The sequence below is a fragment of the Panonychus citri genome, unplaced genomic scaffold (genome assembly GCF_014898815.1).
Source record: "Panonychus citri isolate SS breed McGregor unplaced genomic scaffold, ASM1489881v1 Contig00064, whole genome shotgun sequence".
Classification (NCBI taxonomy): domain Eukaryota; kingdom Metazoa; phylum Arthropoda; class Arachnida; order Trombidiformes; family Tetranychidae; genus Panonychus; species Panonychus citri.
In genome coordinates, this window is record NW_026515469.1 from 1 (window position 1) to 18,403 (window position 18,403).

The following is an 18,403-nucleotide window of genomic DNA, read 5'->3' on the forward strand; positions in this document are numbered from 1 at the left end:
ATTAATTTATTTTTTTCTTCTCTCTCTCTCTCCTTCTAATTAACTGATTGCAATTGTGTAAAATTATTAATTGTTTTACCTTTTTCCCTTTTGTGATTCTTCTTGTCTCAATGATAGATTAATTTGTTTTCTCTGTTTCTCTTTGTGTGTGGATCTTTGGTTGGAAAAAGATGATACGATTCATGGTTTTACCGATTTTATTGATTGGTTTTCTATTCTCATGGTTTAATCTTAGTCATGGTTTATATGAGGATCAAATTTACAAATGGGATTGGAGACAACGATTTATTGGTATAGATGTTGATAATTGTCTTAGATCAAATAGTGAAAGTAAAGAATTAATCTTCTGTGTAACCGGTGAGACAAATGTTGTCTCGGCAATTACAAGGAAAGGTGAGATTGCCTGGAGAAATGTCCAAGAGGAACAAGGGAAAACCATTGGTAGTGCTCTTGGTTCAACGGGTGATGGTTTAATTACAATTAGTTTGTATAAAACTAAAAATGAGAGTAAAATTTTCCTTCGTAAATGGTCACAAGATGATTTTGGCTATTTAATTGTGGAAAGGAATCATTTCCTTCAAGGTGATGGTAATTGTTTGGCTTCCATTGATCCAGTTAAAAGCTTGATTACAATTGTATGTGGTCAATCAGTTAATCAACTTAAATCATTCCAATTTTTATTAACTAAAGATGATTCTGCTTCTAAACCAATTGAAAGTGAACATTCATCTCTTGAAGATAATCTGGTTAATGTTAATTTAGAAAATGATTGTTTAATTGTTGGTTACAATAACATCATTTGCTTAACAACAACTTCAATTCATCATAATAAATTGGGTGAATCAAAATGGTCCAATCAACCTCTTCCTAAAGCCTTAACCAATGGTGGAAGATATATTCTTGATAAAATTTCTGATCAAAATGGAATCGATTTAGGACATTTCGGACTTAGATCACTTCGAGCCGATGGTCAATTGGAAAACTATTACCTTTACAAATTGAACACTAATGGCGATGGATTGAAATTACAAACAGTATTTCCTAAATTACAAAGATTGACAATATCATCTAATTCTGGTGAATCTAATGGTGAACAATTTTTCGGTATATCACCGGTAAATGATGGAATCGAAGTTTACAAAATTGGCTCTGATTGGAAATTGGAAAAATTATTCTTCACTTCAATTGAAACTAATTCTCATGCTAATGGTGTTCACAGATTCTCATGTGTTAAATTTGGTTCACAAATTGAATTTATTGTAACTTTTGATGATCAACGAATCGTTTCCTACAATTACAAGGAATATCTAATTGGTCTCGAGAGGAAAGTTTATCTTCAATCATTTGGTCACAATTTATTTCGCTACCTTATTTTTCATCGTCATCAACAACCAGTCAAAATGATAATTTTGGATTACCAAATGATTTCCTATTTCTTTCATCTTTCATTAACCGTCTTTACTCACAAATATCATCCATCCAAGAATACATCATCTCATCATATGGAACTTTATTCACCTCTGAAGCAACAAGATTAGCTTCAATTAAAGATGATTCAAGGAGAAATCACTAGTCTCTGATGTATTTGGTTTCCATAAATTACTATTCATTGTTACTCAAAGAGGAAAACTATTTGTCCTGGACAATGTTCGAAAGGGTAAAATAATCTGGTCCCATTATGATGCTCGATTAAAAGATGATATTATCCAAGAAAGTAGACTAATCGATTCAATTGAAATGGAAAGTGGAAGAAAATGTGATAAACTACCAGTTCTATCGGTTCACCTTCAACGAAACAATTTATTCTCACCTCGAGTGTCCATTGTCTCACCTATGGGTTATATCATCTCCTACAATCCATTGGAAGGTCGTGTTGAAGAGGTTAAAGATTATAAGATGCGAATTAAATTGTCAATGTTAATGCACCATTCAGATGATGAAGGGGTTAAAGGATTAATTTTGATGAATGAAGAAGATAAAGTTTCCTTTTATCCAGAATCAACTCGAGATACCTTTTTATTGCATAAAGATAATTACTACATGATGGTTTCCAAACAGACAAGTGAAAAAGTATCAGGTTATTCACTGAGACACCTTGAATCAGGTGTACCCAAGGGAGAGGGCGATATTGCCCTTAAAGTGTGGAGTTTAAATTTACCCTCTTTAACTGGATCGTGTCTTCAGGTTCGATGGAAAGAGGTTGATGAACATGTTCACTCTCAGGGTAAAGTTCTGGCCGATCGAGCTGTTCTTTACAAGTATCTTAATCCAAATTTGGTTGCATTGGTTAACCGAGGTGAGGAAAGTTCCGATGAAGATTCAGGCCGAATCAATGTGGTTCAATTTTATCTTCTCGATGCTGTTACCGGTTCTATTTACTATTCGGTTGTTCATCGACGAGCTTCCGATCCAGTTCATCTTGTTCACTCTGAAAATTTTATCATCTACTCATTTTACAATGAGAAACAACGTCGAATTGAAATTAGCTCATTGGAACTTTTCGAGGGTAAAGAAATGCCACCACCGCCACCGGTGCGAACACCGCCCAAAATTATTGAACATCTTTCCTTTATTTTCCCCACTGGAATACGAGCCATGAGGGAGACTCAAACAATTCGCGGTATTACCAATAAGCATATTCTAATTGCTCTAACCTCCGGTGGTATATTATCTTTACCCAAAATTTTCCTCGATCCTCGTCGAGCTTCATTCGCCAATTCAAAGTATGCATCTTCGGCTGCAGCCATGGAGGAAGGTGGTGTCTACCTACCACCCTACATACCTGAATTACCGATTCCCTCGGAAGGAATAATTAACTACAATCAATCGGTAGTCGATGTTAACCGAATTTATGTTGGTTCATCTTCCCTTGAATCTACATCACTTCTTTTTATCACTGGTCTGGACATTTACTATACTCGAGTTACCCCTTCTAAAACTTTCGACATACTTAAAGACGATTTTGATAATCTTTTAATAATTATTGTTCTTACTGCTCTTTTGTTATTTTCTATTGCAACTAAATATCTGGCATCAAGGAAAACGCTCAATGCTGCCTGGAAATAATAGTGTAAAGTAATTAATGCAAACTCCTAATTATACAAGTCGAAAGTTAATTAGGAAATGATAAAAACAAAACAAACAGAAAACAAGAAAAAAAAATAATAGTTTGTAAAACTTTGCCCGAATCAAATATTGTAATAATTTAATTTACCAACTAAATGTGAAACCTTTCATGTTATTGAATCAATTTTCAATAAAGACTTTTTTTCAGAAAACAAAAGTTATAATTTGCAATTAATTGTCAATTAATTTGGATACTCTTACTGTGTATGGGTGTACAATAAATTTATTCAAATGCAATAAAAAAAGCGCTGATCACGAAAAGCAAAGTTAAATAAAAATGGGTGAGAATGAGAGAGAGACAAGGAGAGGATGAGAAAGAGAGAGAGGGGAAGAGGGAGAAAAGGTGTGAAAATAAAGGCGGGGATGGGATTATAAGGAGAGTTAACTTGAGAGAGTTGGATAGGGATGAGAGGGAGAAAAATGAGATAATAGAAATTTTTTATACACAATTGTTTTTTGTTTCATCTCCTCAATCAATCTTGTGGTGTTCCTTTGCTTTAATTGATCCTTAATTATTCTTGTGTGTGTAATGTGGTTTGGTTGTTTATCTGTTGACAATTTAACGTGCAAAAAATTAAATCTATCAACTCATCGTTGACTTGTTCCCTGGAGATTTAAATTTCCTTTGATACAATTAACATCTTATTGTTTTTTTTTCCTCAAGGCAAAGTTTTGCTATTGACAAACAAAAAAATGACCTCTCCAAAAAATACACTTAAGATTCACATTGATGATGATTTTTTTTAAGTTTACCGGAAAAAAATGATATAAAGAAAGAGAGAGAGAGAAAGAGAAAGGGAGAGAAATGCATTCAATAAATGCTCAATATAACATAAATATAAATAACCTTGAACATTCAGCGATATAAATTTATACAACTATCAGGCTATAATTTTTTGTTGCAATTTGCTTTTAAACATGAACTAATCCACTTCAGAGGGTTAACCAGAAACCATGGGAAAAGGTGATCGGAGGAGTATTGATAGAAGTTAATTTGGTTTTTGAAATCATTTCAACAGGCAACTTTAATTTTAATCCAGTTTAGTTGATGGTATTATTTTGTTTTAATTGTTCAATCAGATCCTCTTGTTTATTTATTGTTTCGCTTGAGTAATTGATACTTTAGTGGCGGAGATTTTGGTGGTTCCTCTGGTTATCAACACGCTTTCTTTCTTATGATGATCTAGACTTTTTTGAATTAGATTTTTCTTCATAAATGAATCTATTCAGCTTTTTTTCTTTCATTTCTTTCCGTTATTACACCTAAACACTGTGCGATGGTTCTTGACTCTTCTCGTCCTTCGACTATGCAAAGTTCACTTAAATAGGGTTCGAGACTTTGTAAAAATCTATGGGAAAAAAGGAGATAAATAAGATTTGGAAAAAAGATTAATTTATATTGGTGAGGTTAATTTACATGAAGATAGAAGATAAATACTTACGATCTAAGCTTGGATGAAACTTGAGCCAAATTTCTCAAGATTAAAGCTGCTGTTAAACGTATGCTAGTTGTTATTGGAGTTAAAGGTGTAATTGGCGGGGGCTTGGGAAGTTCCTGTTAAGACAAAAGAGAAAAAGATAATTAGTGATTAATAATAATGGAAACTATTAAATAACAGTTTGTTAATTTATCTTTATTCATGCTTACCACATAATTAATGGCATGCCTTCGGATGGCTAAAAGGGCAGCGTTAGAAGAGTAACCTGGATGAGCGGGTGGCACAATTGGTGGTGGTACATTAACTCCAGACTCACGTCGTATAGCCGATTGCTGTAAGGCAGCAGCATTACAATGAAAATCCTGCAATAACAAAAAAAATACTCTCAATTAAAACAGTTTCATAGTTTGATAATCAATGATGATCAACAGAAAAACAAATCAACTCACATTAATATGAGTTAATAAAGATAATTTTGGTCTAGATGCTAAACAACCAGGTCCTCTTCCCTCTAGGCCACCCCATTTACAGGTCATTTTTTCAGAGGTATTTCCGTAGATATTGACATGTTCTTTATGAACATGCCAATAAACTTGAGATGGACGATTGAAAACTCTGGAAAGAAAGGAAAACAATTAAAGAAATAAACATTAAATCTTTGATTGAGCAACAGTCATGTGCAAAGTGATTAATTGTTGAGATACACTTACTTTTTACACTCGTGCCATTCACAATGAAATTGTAAATTTTTAAGATTGACTGAGGTGGATTTGATTGCTGGCTTTGATTTAACAGTTGCAGTTTGAGCAGTATTAGAGGCATTGGTGTTTGGAGTTCCATTGACGGGACCAGGGGGTGATGTGTTTGTTGCTGAATCTGTCATGGATTTGTTTTGTTGTGAAGATGAAGATGTTAACTCTTTTCCTTGTTGACCATTAGATGAGGTAATTACACTTGTACCATTTGTTTTGATTTTATTAGTTAATTGCTGTGATTCAACTGTAATTTCCTTCTTTAAAGGCGTTATGCTAATTGAATTTATGGAGTTATTGGATTTCATTTTCTTATTGGCTTCAGGTTTACCATCTTCTTCTTCATTAGATCTTTTTGAGATCAATTTACTTGCACTACTTTCAATTGATTTATTCAACTCATTAACTGATATTATTTCATTTGGTGGTTTGATAGTTGATTTACCAATTTCTTGTACCAAATTTGAGGTTATTTCACCATTACTTAGTTCAGTTTTTATATTGATTAAAGTTGATTTAGATTCCAATGTGTCAATTTGAATAGGTTTAACTGTTGTAGAGGATATTGAAGTTTTTTGTATAGAAGTTGATGAATCTGTTGTTGAAGACACTAGTTTATTTAACGTTGGCGTTGAAACAGATACTAATGTTGAGCTGTTTAATGTGGTTTCAGAACTATTTATGGCTGATTGTTGGGTTGTTGTTGGCGGTTGTTGAATTACATTAGTAGCTAATTGTTGTTGCACTGTTAATGTTGGATTTAATTGTTGTACTGTGATGGACTTTTGGAGATTATTTGTTGCGACAGTAGTTGAGTTTATCTGCCCTCCTAACTGTTGTTGTTGTTGTTGAACATTGGACACATTTTTGATTGGTAAAGATGATTTTGTGGTCAATATGTACACCTTATTAGATTGTGATGGTGACATATTTGTGATGGGAGTTGATGCTGATGATACAGTATTTAATATCGGTGGATTGTTAAAGGGGGTGGTTGATGATGATGAGGTGGTCACAGAGGTGATGGTTGTTACACATGAATTTGTTACATTAGACTGATTTATAGTTCCTGCCATGGCAGAGAAATCAGGAAGTTTTCCTTTATCGAGAAGAACATTAAGCAAAGGCGATGATTTAACTGTATTAGATCTATTGGGAATAGTGTTCGAATTGGTTGGTGTTGATGGATTTTCACTGACAATTCCACTTCCTAAAACAGCTTTCAGTAGAATATCATTTGAATTAGAATTTGCTGTCTGAGATGTTGATGAAGAAGCGGTTGTAACATTGGCTAAGGATGTTATCGGTTGACTGGTTACAAAAGTTTGCGATGTGCTAACGGTTATCGGTAATTTGTTTGAGTTAGTCAAGACAGTTTGAATTGCGTTACGAGTTAATGAATCATTTGAACTTGTTATCGCAACTGGGGCAACACCGTTGGCCTGTTGAATTGGTCGTTGCTGGGTAAGAAATCCTGGTGGTAAAATTAATCGCACCGGTGTACCAGAAGCTACTCCTGCAGGCATACCAACCAGGCCGGTTTGCTGTTGATTACCAACTATGGTTCGTACTAATAAAAATTGTTGAGGTTGATTTGGTTGGAGGGATTGACCAGGTTGACCTGGTGTAGTGAATAAAACAGATCCACCTTGTAAAGCTTGACCAGTTGTGATACAGGTTGTTTGAGGTTGTAAAATGTTTGCAGTTGATGTTGGATTAGCTGTAACAATTACTTGTTGAGTATTAACTGATCCTCCACTTGACACTGCTGGTATTAAAGGTGTTGTATTTGCGATTGCTGGTGTTATGGTGACACTTGTTGATAAAGATGAGTTGTTATTACTTGTGCTGGTAACGAAAATGTTATTCAAAGGTGTTGATGATGAAGTAGATGAAGATGATGAGGATGATGTTAATGTTAATGTTGAAGTTGATGAGGTTGAAGATGTTGATGAATGTGATGGTGTATTAGAAGTAATGACCGTTGTTGGTGTAGTATTACTGTGAGAGTTTGAATCTTTTGACTTATTAGACTGTGATGAATTGGAGAAAGCTGTTTTATTGGCACTGGGCGTTAAATCAGCTGGATCAGGATAAGGTTCTTGTGGCTTCTGGGGTTGAGTAAAGGTACTGTTGAGATTGTTAATGGTACAAGGAATGATTGTTGTGGTGGTATCAGATTTACTACAATTTCCATTGTCTTTATTTGATGAACTAGGAGATGAAGCAGAAGCTGGAGTTACCGTAACAGATCCGGTGGTAATAGAGGAAAATGATGAAATGGTTGTTGTACAAGGTGATGTTCCTTGGCTATTATTATTGGTTCTCAGTTTATTTGCCAATAGATTTTTAATTAAAGTAGATGTTGTATTGGGAGGAGTGGATACACCACCTGGACCAGGAGAAAGGGAGCCCGCTTTGGGAGGAGCACATAGCTGAGCTTTAAGAATGGGAGATGATAATCCACCAGGACCTTTGGTGGAAGTGGTTATTGTAACAGTTCGACGAATTAGTCCGTCAATTATTGGACCGGTCATGGTGATTGAGGGGAAACATCTTTTGGTTAGAATCGCAAAATTATGAGCAGAGATAACATTTTTACGATCACAACGGATACATTCTTTGACATAATCTTCGTATATTTCATTAAGCCTTAAAAGTGTACCAGGATTGGGTTTAGCTTCGAAACATGATCGAAGCCAAGCGACAGCGTAACTTTCATTGTCTGTTGTTGTTGGTGTAACAAAGGTTGTAGTTGTGGTCGTTTTTTGATTAGGTGTTTTGTTACTTAATTCAATTGGTTTAGGCCTTTCATCTATAATTTTAATCCTTGAAAGCGCACTCTTAGTGAAAAATGAAGAAGCCTCACAGTTGAGGAGCATTACAAGTATTTCTAAAGATAGAAAATAGAAAGAAAGTAAAACAACATTATAAGAATTGTAGTGAGCAATAAAGAGGGAGGGAAAAAGAGTGAAACTGAGTGAGTAAATAAGTGAGACATTTAGTTTTTCGATTGGATGAGAGTGCGGGAAAAAGGTAACTTACTTATGAGATATTTGCTTTCTTCGGCTAAAAGTTTAGGATATGATTCTGAGAGAGCGAAAAGTAATTCAAGAGATGAGATCACTATGCTCACATCATGTTGACAGGTTAATAATTCCGTTAATCTTTGGAGAAGCTGAAAGATACAAAGAAAATAATTGTCAAGATAAGAAGAGAAAAAAAAAGAGAAAAGGATTAGTTAATATGCACAATCATCAACTATAATTATTGGAATTAAAGGTAAAAAGGTTAATTACTTCTTGATCCAATAGCTGAATTGCTATATATTCGCTGGGATCATTGTTGTATCTTGAAATAATTTTACAAATTATTTCCAGGCTTCGGTTAATTTGATGGATGTCATTTGAAGATAGTATTGCATTGATACAATATCTATTAATTAAATCTAAAAATGTTAAATATTGCGAGTTAACGCTGTTAATGGCGACATGTGATGAAATATTGGAGATTATATCCAAACCAAGATTTTGATAATATTGATCTTTACAGGAAATTAACAGAACTAGGAATTTCAAGAGATTGATTGTCGCAAAGTTATATGAATAACCACTGGCGCTTGATTCATCACTAACATTTGGTATAGAAGATTCCGAGATGTTAAATGATAAATTTCTAATTATCTCGGTTACCTTTTTAATTAGATTGTAGATTCGCTGGTGATTTTTAGGTTCATGCTTTTTGGTGTCCATAAAATTAGAAAGATTTTCATCATCCGAATCATAAGAAACATCATCATCATCCATTGTGGATTTCATGTAAGAATCACCATTTTCATCTAAATCATTTGATGAAGATGAACCATAAACTAGATTCATTACTCTTTTATCCATAAATAATCCAGACCAAAATCTTTGTAAACAGGTACATGGTTTAGATTGATTATTTAGATCATCTTTGACACGGATATTGCAGAAAACTCTACCATTATCAATTTGTTTAACCAAATCACTATTTTCTTCATCACAGCAACATGAATATGGTTCAACACTGTCAATTAGAATATCAATAAATTTGAAATCTGATATCCATGAAGATTCCTTGGAATTGGCTAGAACTGTTGATATACGAAGACCAAAGTCAATCTCATTGCTAAGACCACTCATTAAACTACAATAGAGTTTATTTAATGGATTAACTGGAGCCAATTGTATCTTGGTAACCATTTTATCCACCATTTCACCACACATATCCTCTCCGGACGGTTCTTGAGAATCATTGGAAATAAAATTTGCATGGTCAATTCGGGTTCCTTTGTATCTACCTTCTTCATTTGATTTCTTCATACGCTTAACAAAGCCTTCTAAAAGTGTCTCCTTTGGTGTACGACTCCTCAATGAATCATATCCAGACATTGTAGTTTTTATTGGAAAAACACACAACTGGTCAGGAGAAGATTTGATTTAAAGAAAAAATGAAAGAAAAGAGAATAGAAAATCAGCAAAAAAAAAGAGAGACACACACACATAGAGAAAAAAAAAGAGAAAGAGAGACCAAGAGAAATAGAAAGAGATAGGGAAAAAAAGAGAGAGTAACAGACAGAGAAAGTGAAAAGTATAAAAAGAGAGAGAGAGAGAGAGAAAGAGAAGGCGAGGGAAAAAAGCAAAAGAATAAATTAAATATCAACACAAGTGAAAATAGAGACACAAACAAAAACAAAATAGAAGAAAAAGTGAAACAAAATGTAGTCAAAGGAAACACACAGACACACACACAAGTAAGAGAGAAAGAAGAAGAGAAGAAAAAAAGGATTATTAAAAAAAAAGAAGGAAGAATATGAATGAAAAAGAAAGAAAGAGAAAGAGAAAGAGAGAGAGAGAGAAAGACAACATAGGAATGGAAAAAAAAAGAGGTAGTAGAAGAGAATTGATAGTATGGAGACACAATAAAGGGAGAAAAGAACAACGATTGGAATTAAATTGTTGCAACTTACCAATTAACAGGCGATAGAATAACCAAGTCAATCTTCGTATGATGACTGGTTAATTAAAGTTGATGGTAAATCAGTGAAAACAATTGAATTAAATTTAATTATTTTTCTCCATTTCTGACTATAGACTTGAAAGTAAAGATGATGATTGGGTCACGTGAACAAGAATTAGCTTCCATTTATCCAGGGGGAGCTTCGGCGTTTCCATGGTTACGTCCCGGAAACGGAAAATCTTCTCGTCTCTTTGTTGTGTTGTTTTTTTTTGATTATCTTTAAGAAAATTAAAAACATACGTTAATTTGGTATTAGAAAATTAATTATTAGTAATTGTGTTTAATTAAGATGCCTGTTTACTTTCAGCGACTCGAAAATGCCCTTAAACGGGCTAATGGTAAGTAATTTTCTTTCGTTTTCTCTCTGTGATATTTTTCAATTTTTCTCTTTTGCTAATGGATTTTTCTATTTCTCTCTGTGTGTGTTTTGTGTGTGGTTTTCTATCTTTTTCTGTTGTTTGTGTGTTTGTGTTCTTATTGTAGAGTTTATCGATGTTGGTAAAAAGCCACGTGCATTGGAGATTCTTTGTGATGTTTTACGTTCACGTAAACATCGAGCCTGGAAAAAGGAACATGAGGATATTATGATGAAATATTTGGAACTTTGTGTTGAACTTCGTATGAGCTTTGTCGCCAAGGAGGGTATCTATCAGTATAAGATTATCTGTCAACAGGCTTACATTAAATCGTTTGAAGATACGGTGAGAAAATATTTACAAATGGCTGAAAGTGAAGCTGAATCGGCTCGGGAGAAATCACATGCCTCTGGTGTTGATGATGTTGATGATTTGGATGATCTACAAACACCGGAATCTCTTCTTATGGGAACTGTTAGTTCTGAAGATAATCAAGATAGAACTGATCGTGTTATTCTACTTCCATGGGTAAGATTTTTATGGGAATCTTATCGACACTGTTTAGACATATTGAGAAACAATCCAAGGACTGAAAGATTATATCATGATATAGCTCATAAAGCTTTCCAATTTTGTATCAAGTATAATCGTAAAGCCGAATTTCGTAAATTAAGTGAAAATTTACATCTTCACCTTGATCTATTGAAGAAGCAGCAACAATTGATCAACACTAATCAAGTTACCCATCAGCAACAAAATTTTATCAATCTTAACAATCCTGATAGCCAAGCAATGCACTTGGAAACACGCCTTGTTCAACTTGATTCAGCCATTCAAATGGAGCTTTGGCAAGAAGCATATAGAGCAACAGATGATATTAAGAAATTTGGATTGATGAATTTATCCAAGAAACTTCCTAAACCTCAATTAATGTCTAATTATTATACTAAATTGTCCCTTGTCTTCTGGAAAGCCAATTGTCCTCTTTTCCATGCCGCTGCTCTTTTTAAACTGTTCACTTTAACTAAAGAACTTCGGAAAAACATTACACCGGAAGATGTTCAAAAAATGGCTTCTCGTGTTGTTTGTGCTACTCTTTCCATACCAATTCCTCCAACTCGACCCGAAATTGATAAGCTTGTTGACACTGAAGAAAATGTTATCGAAAATCATCAAAGAAACCTAGCATCACTTTTAGGTTTAACTTCGGCACCAACTCGATCTACTCTAATTAAAGATCTTAAAAGAATGGGAGTATTACAACATGCGTTTCCAACTCTTCAAAGCCTTTACCATTGGTTGGAAGTTGAATTTCATCCATTACTTTTATCTAAAAGAGTTGGTGAATGTATTGATTTCATCGAAACATGTGAAATTAGTGGTGATCTCAGTCAATATACAACTGCCCTTAAGGATGTTACACTTATTCGTCTTTTAAAAGAAATAAGTCAAGTCTATGAAAGTATTGAATACTCTCGTCTAATTGAATTGTGTCCTGTTATTGATAAAATTCATTTGGAACACATGATTGTTTCAGCTGCTCGTCGTAATGATCTTCAAGTTCGTATTGATCATCGAGGTAGATGTTTCTATTTTGGAACCGAGTTAAGAGCTTCCCATGGTGAGGAGATAATTGAAGGTCCTCATTTACAAAGTATGCCAAGTGAACAGATTAGACAGCAACTCGTTACCATGTATTCAGTTTTACAAAAAGCAAGAGCCATGGTGGAACCTGAAAAGATTAAGGTTCACAAGAATGACGTTAAGAGGCGAATGATGGCCAATTATGAATCAAACAAGAAGGCTGATCATAAAGCAATTTTGGAAAGACATGATTACATTGAAAGGAGAAAGGTTGAATTAGAGCAAATTGGAATGGAAAGAGAGAAAAAGGAGAAAGAAATCTTGGAAGGTAAACAACGTGAACTACGATTGGCCGAAGAAGAAAGATTAGCCAAGGAAGCCGAAGAGAGACAACGGCAAATGAAACTTAAAGAAGATCTTGAATTGAAGAAGCGAATGGCCCTCGATCAATTGGAACGAATGAAAACAACCGATCCCAAGCTTCTTGAAGGTTTAAATGACGATGAATTGGGTAAATTAAAGATTGAAGACATTAAATCTCGACAAATGAAACAATTAGAGAAGGAAAGAATTGACCAGATAACTCGACAACGAAATCATGAAAGGAAAATTGATCACTTTGAACGAGCTAAACGTCAAGAAGAAATTCCTCTTCTATTGGAAGCCTATGAAGAATGGCGTAAACGTGATGAAGAGGAATGGATTGAGATGGAAAATGAAAGAATTGCTGCTTTACATGCCGAAAGAGAACAAGCAATTCAACACAAAGAAAGATTGAATAGAATGCGAGCTGATCGTGATGAATATATTAATTTAATCAAAGAGCGTCGTCATAAACTTTATGTTGAACAATATGCTGAATGGAAAAAAGCTTTCGATGAAGCGAAAGAGATACGAATGGTTGAAAGGAAAGTTCAACGTAAAAAGGATCGTCGAGAAGCCTTTTATCGAGCACGAAGAGAAGCCGAAGAGAAACGCAAAGCAGAAGAAGAAAGGAAACGTAAAGAAGAAGAGCGTAAAAGAAAGGAAGAAGAAAATAGAGAAGCGGAGAAGAAATTCGAAGAAATGGCTAAAAAGAAGGCCGCCAAAGAGAAAGAAATTGAAGAAAAAATGGCTCGAGAAGCGGAAGCAGCTCGAGTTAAATACGAACCACCGAAAGAAGAGAAAACTATTGAACGTAAACCACCTCCATCTAAAGGTGATGCTATTGATAACTGGAGAGGATCGGCGGCAACTGCTGATCGATCTGAAGTGCCCGAACTTCGTCGACCTGATAGAGGTCTCGATCGAATTCCAGATCGAATTCCATATCGTGAAAGAGCCGACAAAGGAGACCGAGGTGATAAAGGAGACAGAGATGACCGAATTGACCGGGGCGATAGAGGTGATAGAGGCGATAGAGGAGATCGGGGAGGAGATCGAGGAGGAGATCGAGGAGGAGATCGTGGGGACCGAGGTGACCGAGGAGGTTACGGTGAATCTCGAGATAGACCGAAATATTTTGGCCGAAGCTCTAAAGACTTTAATCGCCCTGCTCCTCGAGACAATGATGACTCTGGTGGTAGCTGGAGGGACAAACCCACCGATGAACCTTCAAGCCAAATTGATAGACCTTATCGACCTCGACCTGGTGGATTCCGTCATGGTAATACAGATAAAGACCAAGATTATGAAAATCGAGATGGTGGTTATTCAAACCGAGGAAGGCGAGATTTCGGACGTGATAATAGAGATCCTGAGAGAAGATTCGAGAGAAGTGACAGAGGTGATAGAGACAGAGATCAAAAAGAAAAGGATGATGGTGATTCTCAAACAAAATCATATAAAACATCTCGAGATGTATGGAGATCCCAAGGGCCAACCAACCGAGAAGAACCGCAATCAATTAGGTCTAATATAAAAAGCGATAAACCACCACCACGGCCCTTACCAAAAAAATGATTTTCTTAATTTGAAAGACACACACAAAAAAAACAGTAAAACAAAATTACAACAATTAAGGTTGAGAAGATGAAAAAAACAAAATTAAATCAAGACAATAGTATTGGTATTGACTTTAAAACATATTAAAATTTTTGTATCATATAAAATTAATCAATTGCACTTCACTCTCGTTGTTTAATTTGTCTTTTCGCGAATTAAAGATCGGTAATTTTAATCGTAATTGTAACTTTCCATTTTCTTTCTGTCCAAAAGCAACAATTAGCCGATTATCAAATTGTCTCTTTACTTGAATTCTATTAAATTCCCACAATCAGTTGATAGATTAATTTGATTCGACTATCACCACAATCTTAATACTCTCTCGCTCTCTTTCAACTGAACATTAATTATCAACAACAATTAGAGTTCCGATGACAGGAGATTAAATATTCAAAACCGAACAAAAGAAAATCTCAAGTTCTCTGTCTACATTTGATTCTCTTTCTATTCCTCTGTCTACCGATTCTCTTTCTTTGAGAGTTTTTTTCTTCTCTCTATTTCTGTTTGCTTTTCAATCTCTTCTCATCTGTCTTATGTTTTAGTAAACAGAATTTAATTGTTTTCTTTTTCCCTAATTGATTTTATTTCTTATTTTAATGTTAATTGTGAACAATTGATCTTAAATTTCCACAGCAATGGACAAATTAGTTGAACAATTTGAACATTTAAAAGTAACAACATCTTCTCGGTGTGTTGAAGATGATCCATCAATAAAAGAGTTAATTGAAACCTATTCAAAGGTTTGTAGTTGTTTTGGTGTCCATTTTTTTTTCTCTTCCGTTTTTATTTTATTTTCTTTCGTTTTTCGCTAATTGTGTGTGTGTTTTTTATTCTATTTTATAGGCTGTCCTTGATTGTACATTCTTTCATGAAAATTATTTAACAGAGAACAATTTCTGCCTTGATTCAGCCGAGGAAGACATTGAGACCACTTTAAACCTTCTCAATGCAATTGTTTCTCTTTGTGCATCAGTTGATTCTCCATCTTCAGCCAATTCATCATCTTCATCTTCCTCATCTTCTGATAGTAGTGATTTCGGTCGTTCTTTGGTGGGTGGTGTTTCTTCATCTTTCCAGGGTAAAACATCTTTAGGTGATCCATACAAAGCGGTTGTCAATGTTTTAGGAATTGATTTTGGTGAATGTGTCCTATGGAGACAAGGATCACTTTTATATGCTTTTTGCTCTGCCAAACTTACTTCAGATCCAACATGGGTTAACAATCATCAAATGACTCTATTAAATCATCTTAAAGATGGGATCAATTATTTTCACTTAATGTTAAGCATTCGTCGTAATTTAATCCTATCTAATTTGGATGAAATCGATGCCAGATATATAAGTGATCTCCGTCAACCCTACCTTAACCATCCAGCTTCATTTGCCAATGATAACCGATCACATCCATTTCAAGATGATAACATTGCTTATGTTAGTGCGAAAGATTTAAATCCAAGTAATATGAATGAATTGAGTAATTTATTGATACAAAAGCAGAAAATTGTTGGAGCTTTAGGAGCAGAATTGGATCAACTTCAACAAGTATTAGATCAACAAGAGGTAATTGTTTATTTCTTTCAAAAATTGTTCCATTTACTTTAAAATATCATCAATAATTCAATTTTTCTCTTCTCCTTTTTCAATTTCAGCTTGTCAACATAGAAACCAGACGGGAAATTTTACAGAAAATGTCAAATACTCCTGAACTAAGATCTGACCTGGAACGAGCTTTGGACGAGATTGATGCTAATCAGGAGAAAGTGAAAGAACAACAAGAAGCCAATGTAGAGAAGAAAGGACAAATTGAGAATTGTCTTAAACAATTAAAAGAACAACAAGATGAATTAAATCAAAAGACAAGCGTTAATCCATTTTCACCTCGAGGATCAAATGATGATGATAATGGAGATAAAACAATGACCGATGGAAATTCTGTCAACACATTTGATCTAATTGACATGGGAGTTCTCAGTGATAATCATATGCTCGCCATGATGTATTGTGGTGATATGGCTTTTTGGTTCTGCAAATACTCACGAGATTGGGATCTATTTGATCATGTTGCATTTCAAGAGATGTTCAGTGAGGTTCGACGAATAGGTATTTCTTACCTAAAGATTTACGTTAAAGCAGTGGAAAAGGTTCTACAATTTAATGGTTGGAATTGTGATCGAGCAAATGAGCTTCTAAAACATTTTAATGAACTTTGTTAACCCTTTTCAGGGTTATAAGAATATACAAAGTTAACCGGTGTACAAATGGTGTAAAAGAAAATGATTAAGACAAATTGACAATGTTTCATGACTTTATGGATACATCACTTACCCAGTTAATCAACAATCATGAGACCAACTTTGATAGCCCCTTATATATACACAAATCAAATATTAATCACATGGTTGAAGAGCGTAAATTGCTGCCACTTACAATATAAATTTGATATTGTATTTTGTCCCATTGTTAAGGGCATGCAAAAGATAATGATGATAATGATGATGATCCCACCTAAAGTCAAATTAATCCTTTTCCAATCATTAAGATTGTTTCCAAATGAACATATTCTTGGATTGCTGATTTAAACTTTTCTAATTAACATTCGATGATTTTCTTGATTGAATTCTATTGAAAACCAAGACCAATGTTGATTATTTACACTCGATTTAAAAGACAATTTATCTTTCAACTAACAATTTGTGGTTTTGTATAACAATCAATTCACAAAGCTGAAGTTAAACCAACTTAAAGGACCAGGAAACCAAAAATAAAGCATCGGAAAATCAAGCAAAGATCAACAATTAACTCAAGATTAGTTATCAACAATCAAGTGTCATAACCTGTAACCATCAAACTAACACCAAATTGAAACACTTAACTTTGACAATTAACTTAAGGAAAAAGACAATCAATCAAAAAAAAGACAACAACAAGATTGTATTTACGTAAATACAATTTGATTGTTATATACATAAATTTTTCCAGCTAATCCTTAATTGTTTCAATCTCTCTCTCTCTCTCTCTTCTCTACTTTCTCGCTTTCCTTTTTAATTTATTAATCATCTTGCCCTTGCTCATGATAATTAAGAAAATTAACTTTCCACCAACAAATCAGAAACCTTAACAAAAATGAACAGTAAAACTTTGTAATCTAATTAACTGATCAGAGGATTAAATAAATTCAATATATTATTAATCACTTTGAAAACAAAACAAACAGTTAATCAAATTTATGCGATACAATTTAATTTAAATTACATTTTACTAATTACAGAGTTAATCATAATAATCAAAAGGGTTAAACAAATTAATGAAAATTATCAACATTTAAATAATAAAGCAAAATATTAATTGCGAAAACAAAAGCCCAAAGATAATCAAATTAAACGATATTGTTACAATTTGTTCAATCAAACTACAATTTACTTAAACACCATAAACTGATGCCAATTAACTGATTACAATTTAATCATGACAATAATTGTAATCTTATTATAATATAAATTACATTGGATTAGCCTTAAAAATGAGGCTTACAATTTGATTTAAGATTAACATTGAATTTATATCTCTCTCTCTCATTTATATAACATTGGATTACAATTAATTAAAGTTTATCATTGATCAACAATTAAATTTGATTGTATAAATAACAAAGTTCAATTTAAGTAATTAATAGTTAATTTGGAAGAGTTTATATTTTGATTCCTCTGCCAATCTCCTCAATGGTTATAAGATAAATTGAACATGAAGATGATGATGAGAATGATGATCAATGACAAAGTTAATTGTCAATTAAACTGGTTAAATGTGTATTCCAATGGTACTAATTATCCAGGTACCACATCGTATGAGCGTTTAATTTCAATCATACAAAACTGGCAGTACCATTTAATTTGCCCTTCGGATGATTGAATTGTTTCATATTGAGATTTGGATAATCCAGCACAGATTAAGCAATAAACGCAACCACACCTCTCACAGATTAGGATTATATCCTCATTGAAAATTCCCATGAAAGTTTTTTCACAAATTCCACATTGCGACGATTGTCCCGAGCCCATGATTAACTAATGGTAATCACAGCAATTGGAAAAGGAACCGAGCCAAAATTAATCAACAATCA

General features: G+C 33.9%; 4 protein-coding genes across 4 annotated transcripts; 3 read left to right on the forward strand and 1 right to left on the reverse strand.

Annotated features, from left to right (window-relative positions):
• The first annotated feature begins 13 nt into the window (after positions 1-13).
• On the forward strand, positions 14-3,283 carry LOC128386223 (ER membrane protein complex subunit 1-like). The gene is given in 3 exon segments (XM_053345221.1): positions 14-1,293; positions 1,296-1,556; positions 1,559-3,283. Coding segments are annotated over 3 exon segments (2,892 nt in total). The 5' UTR covers positions 14-170; the 3' UTR covers positions 3,067-3,283.
• A 48-nt stretch (positions 3,284-3,331) lies between these two features.
• On the reverse strand, positions 3,332-10,463 carry LOC128386221 (AT-rich interactive domain-containing protein 2-like). The gene is made up of 8 exons (XM_053345219.1): positions 10,311-10,463; positions 8,617-9,759; positions 8,363-8,495; positions 5,276-8,210; positions 5,015-5,180; positions 4,775-4,927; positions 4,569-4,681; positions 3,332-4,475 (listed from the first exon to the last, which is right to left on the reverse strand). The coding sequence occupies exons 2-8, from the start codon at positions 9,730-9,732 to the stop codon at positions 4,349-4,351; spliced, it is 4,743 nt and encodes a 1,580-aa protein (XP_053201194.1). The 5' UTR covers positions 9,733-9,759; positions 10,311-10,463; the 3' UTR covers positions 3,332-4,348.
• Positions 10,464-10,525: 62 nt separating this feature from the next.
• On the forward strand, positions 10,526-14,464 carry LOC128386222 (eukaryotic translation initiation factor 3 subunit A-like). The gene is made up of 2 exons (XM_053345220.1): positions 10,526-10,698; positions 10,844-14,464. The coding sequence occupies exons 1-2, from the start codon at positions 10,650-10,652 to the stop codon at positions 14,239-14,241; spliced, it is 3,447 nt and encodes a 1,148-aa protein (XP_053201195.1). The 5' UTR covers positions 10,526-10,649; the 3' UTR covers positions 14,242-14,464.
• Positions 14,465-14,602: 138 nt separating this feature from the next.
• On the forward strand, positions 14,603-17,494 carry LOC128386224 (uncharacterized). Its single transcript, XM_053345222.1, has 3 exons — positions 14,603-15,023; positions 15,127-15,843; positions 15,933-17,494. The coding sequence occupies exons 1-3, from the start codon at positions 14,919-14,921 to the stop codon at positions 16,494-16,496; spliced, it is 1,386 nt and encodes a 461-aa protein (XP_053201197.1). The 5' UTR covers positions 14,603-14,918; the 3' UTR covers positions 16,497-17,494.
• The last annotated feature ends 909 nt before the right edge of the window (positions 17,495-18,403 follow it).